This window comes from Nerophis ophidion, linkage group LG28, assembly GCF_033978795.1.
Source record: "Nerophis ophidion isolate RoL-2023_Sa linkage group LG28, RoL_Noph_v1.0, whole genome shotgun sequence".
In the NCBI taxonomy this organism is placed as follows: domain Eukaryota; kingdom Metazoa; phylum Chordata; class Actinopteri; order Syngnathiformes; family Syngnathidae; genus Nerophis; species Nerophis ophidion.
This window is the reverse complement of record NC_084638.1, coordinates 15,095,043-15,099,917: the sequence shown is the minus strand read 5'-3', so window position 1 is coordinate 15,099,917 and position 4,875 is coordinate 15,095,043. Positions and strand designations below refer to the sequence as shown.

Here is a 4,875-nt window from a genome sequence, read left to right as displayed (position 1 = left end):
CCAGAATCGAGACCCAGGATGGACCGCTCGCCTGTATCGATTGGGGACATTACACTGCTGAGCCGCCTCCGCTTGAAATGGTCTCCTGTGGACGGGACTCTCGCTGCTGTCTTGGATCCGCTTTGGACTGAACTCTCGCGGCTGTGTTGGAGCCACTATGGATTGAACTTTCACAGTATCATGTTAGACCCGCTCGACATCCATTGCTTTCGGTCCCCTAGAGGGGGGGGGTTGCCCACATCTGAGGTCCTCTCCAAGGTTTCTCATAGTCAGCATTGTCACTGGCGTCCCACTGGATGTGAGTTCTCCCTGCCCACTGGGTGTGAGTTTTCCTTGCCCTTTTGTGGGTTCTTCCGAGGATGTTGTAGTCGTAATGATTATGTGCATTCCTTTGAGACATTTGTGATTTGGGGCTATATAAATAAACATTGATTGATTGACATTGAGTGTGTTTTTGGTTTCGATCTGTGTTTGGAACCTTTGGAAATTGCCCCTATAGCCATCAGAGCGCTGATGTTATTAATGTAACTTCCATTGTAGGGGAAACAAAACATCACGTTCCAGCCATTAATGTGTCTTGTAGCACGAGCCCGCTGCCACCAGGATGTAGTAGCCGCGCGCCCATTGGTCAGTTTGCGCACGAGCCGCTCGCGTGCAGTTCCTCGGCCTCTATAAATAGGAGCAGAGGCTCTGCCCCATCAATGTCACGTTCGCTTAAAAAAAAACGCGAACCAGCGGTTTGCCAGGAGAAGGCGGGACTTCAATTTGACTTTTTTTTTTTTTTTTTTTTGTCCCGTGGAACTAGTAAGTGCGAAGATGCCTGCCGGTACTTTGGAACGGACTTCTTCCTCCGTGGCTGCCGCCACCACGAGTGGAAACTCCACGCCTGGGACACCACGCAGTCAGACAGTGAGCAGAAAGGTAATTCATCTCAGCATTTTTTCATCGAGTGTTTGTTTTTCTTATAGCATTTTAAAAAACACAATTTTTCCATTTTAATTTAATTTTGTTCTTTCAAGTCATCCAAGCCAATTATGGAGAAGAGAAGACGCGCCAGAATCAATGAAAGTTTGGGTCACCTGAAGACGCTCATTTTGGACGCGCTCAAGAAAGATGTAAGAAGATGCACTTTTTATACAATATGGTATTTGTAGACACCCATCCATCCATTTTCTACCGCTTATTCCCTTTGGGGTTTTGGGTGGCGCTGGTGCCTATCTCAGCTACAATCGGGCGGAATGCGGTGTACACCATGGACAAGTCACTAACTCATCGCAGGGCCAACACAGATAGACAGACAACATTCACACTCACATTCACACACTAGGGCCAATTTAGTGTTGCCAATCAACCTATTCCCAGGTGCATGTCTTTGGAGGTTCCCAGAGGGAACCCACGCAGTCCCGGGGAGAACATGCCAACTCCACACTAAAACTTTGTAGACACAACATATATATATATATATATATATATATATATATATATATATATATATATATATATATATATATATATATATATATATATATATATATATATATATATATATATATATATATATATATATATATATATATATATATATATATATATATATATATATATATATATATATATATATATATATATATATATATATATATATATATATATATATACACACACACACACACACACTGGGCTTCACGGTGGCAGAGGGGTTAGTGCGTCTGCCTCACAATACGAAGTTCCTGCAGTCCTGGGTTCAAATCCAGGCTCGGGATCTTTCTGTGTGGAGTTTGCATGTTCTCCCCGTGAATGTGTGGGTTCCCTCCGGGTACTCCGGCTTCCTCCCACTTCCAAAGACATGCACCTGGGGATAGGTTGATTGGCAACACTAAAAATGGTCCCTAGTGTGTGAATGTGAGTGTGAATGTTGTCTGTCTATCTGTGTTGGCCCTGGATGGATATATGCACACTTACATACATACATACATAAACACACACATATATAGTATACATGCATACATATATATGTATACACGCACATATTATAATAATAATAATAATAATAACTTAGATTTATATCCATCCATCCATTTTCTACCGCTTATTCCCTTTTGGGGTCGCGGGGGGCGCTGGCGCCTATCTCAGCTACAATCGGGCGGAAGGCGGTGTACACCATGGACAAGTCACTAACTCATCGCAGGGCCAACACAGATAGACAGACAACATTCAAACTCACATTCACACACTAGGGCCAATTTAGTGTTGCCAATCAACCTATCCCCAGGTGCATGTCTTTGGAAGTGGGAGGAAGCCGGAGTACCCGGAGGGAACCCACGCATTCACGGGGAGAACATGCAAACTCCACACAGAAAGATCCCGGGCCTGGATTTGAACCCAGGACTGCAGGACCTTCGTATTGTGAGGCAGACGCACTAACCCCTCTGCCACCGTGAAGCCCCTAGATTTATATCGCGCCTTTCTAAACACTCAAAGCGCTCACAGAGAAGTTGGACTCAACATTCATTCACACCTGGTGGTGGTAAGCTACATCAGTAGCCACAGCTGCCCTGGGGTAGACTGACGGAAGCGTGGCTGCCAGTTTGCGCCTACGGCCCCTCCGACCACCACCTATCATTCATTCAACATTCATTCACCAGTGTGAGCGGCAACGGGGGCAAAGGGTGAAGGCAAAGGGTGAAGTGTCTTGCCCAAGGACACTACGGCAGCGATTTTTTGGATGTCAATAGGTGGGAAGCGAACCTGCAACCCTCAGGTATCTGGCCGGCAGCTCTACCCACTACGCCATGCCCCATATATCCAATATATATATATATATATATATATATATATATATATATATATATAGTATATGTGTGTATATATATATATATATGCACATACACATATATACTGTATATATATATATATATATATATATATATACATATATATATATGTATATATGTATATATGTATGTATGTATTTATATATGTATGTATTTATATATGTATATATCTTTTGTTTAGAGCTCCAGACACTCGAAACTGGAGAAGGCAGATATTCTTGAGATGACTGTGAAACACCTCAGGAACCTGCAGCGACTTCAAATGACAGGTGATCTATCTATCTATCTATCTATCTATCTATCTATCTATCTATCTATCTATCTATCTATCTATCTATCTATCTATCTATCTATCTATCTATCTATCTATCTATCTATCTATCTATCTATCTATCTATCTATCCCTCCTCTCTCGCTAATTCTCTATCTTATATTACTTCCCCTCTCTATTTATCTATCTATCCCTTTCTCTCTCATCTGTCATATCTTTCTCTTCTTCCCTTCCTCTACCTTTTTCTTTCTATACATCTATCTCTTTCTCCCTCCTTTTCTGTCTTTCTTTGTATCCAACTATCTGTAATTTATTTATATGTATATATTTATCTTTATTTCCATTCATCCCTCCTCTCTCTTTGCATATCTATCCATCATCTCTTTTTCTCCCTCCCTCCCTCTCCCTACATTTTTCTGTCTTTATCTATGTATTTGTCTTTCTGCCTCCGTTTCTCTTTATTTTTCTATCCATCATATCTTTTTCTTCTTCTTCTTCTCTCCCTCTCTCTTTATTTTTCTATCTGTAGATCAAGCATATATTTATCTTTCTCCCTCCCTCTCTCTTTCTTTTATTACTATATGTAATTTATTTCTAACTATATATCATCTATCTATGTATTTCTATCTCTCTCTCTCATTTCTGTTTCTGTGCCCCCCTCTCCCTTATCTATCTATGTACTGTATCTATCTATCATTTAACTATTTAGCATATATTTCTCTCTCTCTCTTTCTCTCTCTCTCTTTTTTCTCACTCTCTCCCTCTCTCCAGTAGCTTCCTAATCGGGATGATTTTTCCCACAATTGCAGTGAGCACAGATCCGTCCATCCTAGGTAAATACAGAACCGGTTTTAGCGAGTGCATGGGCGAGGTCACCCGCTTCCTGTCCACGTGCGATGAGGTCAATTCAGAGGTGAGGAACCGTCTCCTCAGCCACCTGACGGGCTGCGTCTCCCAGATGAACGGCGTGAACTGCTACGCACCTCACGCAGGCCCACCAGGTCCCCGACAGACCGGAGCAGCCGCACCCGCCCTACACGTCGCTTGTAAAAGCAGCTCGCAGATGCGTGGCCTTAACCCGGAAGACATGAAGCTTCACTGCACCTTCCAGGTGGTTCCCAGCCCTGATGGACATTTTGCCTTTCTTGTTCCCAGTGCAGCTGTCACACCTGTAGGTGCGCAAAGAAGCCATTACATGTCTCCATATGCACCCCCAGTCACCTCAGACTCTGTTTGGAGACCCTGGTAGCATACCTCAAACACTTCTTGGTGGAAAAATGGCACAAATCGAGTTGACTTTTTTGTACATTTTTACTTGAGAGTATAATATTTACATGTTTTTTTTCCCCCTAAAGGAAATGTGATGAAGTGATCTATTTTGTCTTTGGCACAATTTGTTTAGCCTCATGAGGTTATTGAGAAGCACTGTATTTTTGGACATAAATAAAATGTTTTATAATTGTTATGCTACCGTGCTGATTATGTGTGGTTCGGCTGTCCTATGTGAAAATGCTTAACAGTAGTGATGTGCAATACCACTGATTTTCTTTCTGACCCGATACCGATCACATTTCAGGCTGGTGTTAGCGATACCAATCCATTACGATACTTTGAGTTAATGTACTTAATGTGTCTGCCAAAGTTTGAAAAGCAGTGTATTGCACATAATCCATCCATCCATCCATCTTCTTACGCTTATCCGAGGTCGGGTCACGGGGGCAGCAGCCTAAGCAGGGAAGCCCAGACTTCCCTCTCCCCAGCCACTTCGTC

General features: G+C 42.4%; 1 protein-coding gene across 1 annotated transcript; it reads left to right on the top strand.

Moving 5' to 3' along the window:
- Window positions 1–719: 719 nt before the first annotated feature.
- Window positions 720–4,570, top strand: LOC133544957 (transcription factor HES-1-A-like). Its single transcript, XM_061890207.1, has 4 exons — window positions 720–921; window positions 1,020–1,115; window positions 3,016–3,103; window positions 3,915–4,570. The coding sequence occupies exons 1-4, from the start codon at window positions 817–819 to the stop codon at window positions 4,352–4,354; spliced, it is 729 nt and encodes a 242-aa protein (XP_061746191.1). The 5' UTR covers window positions 720–816; the 3' UTR covers window positions 4,355–4,570.
- The last annotated feature ends 305 nt before the right edge of the window (window positions 4,571–4,875 follow it).

What these genes read in the sequence shown, in the direction of transcription:
- LOC133544957 (XM_061890207.1), top strand. Translation starts at nt 817, where the DNA reads ATGCCTGCCGGTACTTTGGAACGGACTTCTTCCTCCGTGGCTGCCGCC. An exon ending in GTCAGACAGTGAGCAGAAAG is followed by an intron (nt 922 to 1,019) that starts GTAATTCATCTC and finishes TGTTCTTTCAAG; the next exon opens with TCATCCAAGCCAATTATGGA. An exon ending in GCAGCGACTTCAAATGACAG is followed by an intron (nt 3,104 to 3,914) that starts GTGATCTATCTA and finishes CCACAATTGCAG; the next exon opens with TGAGCACAGATCCGTCCATC.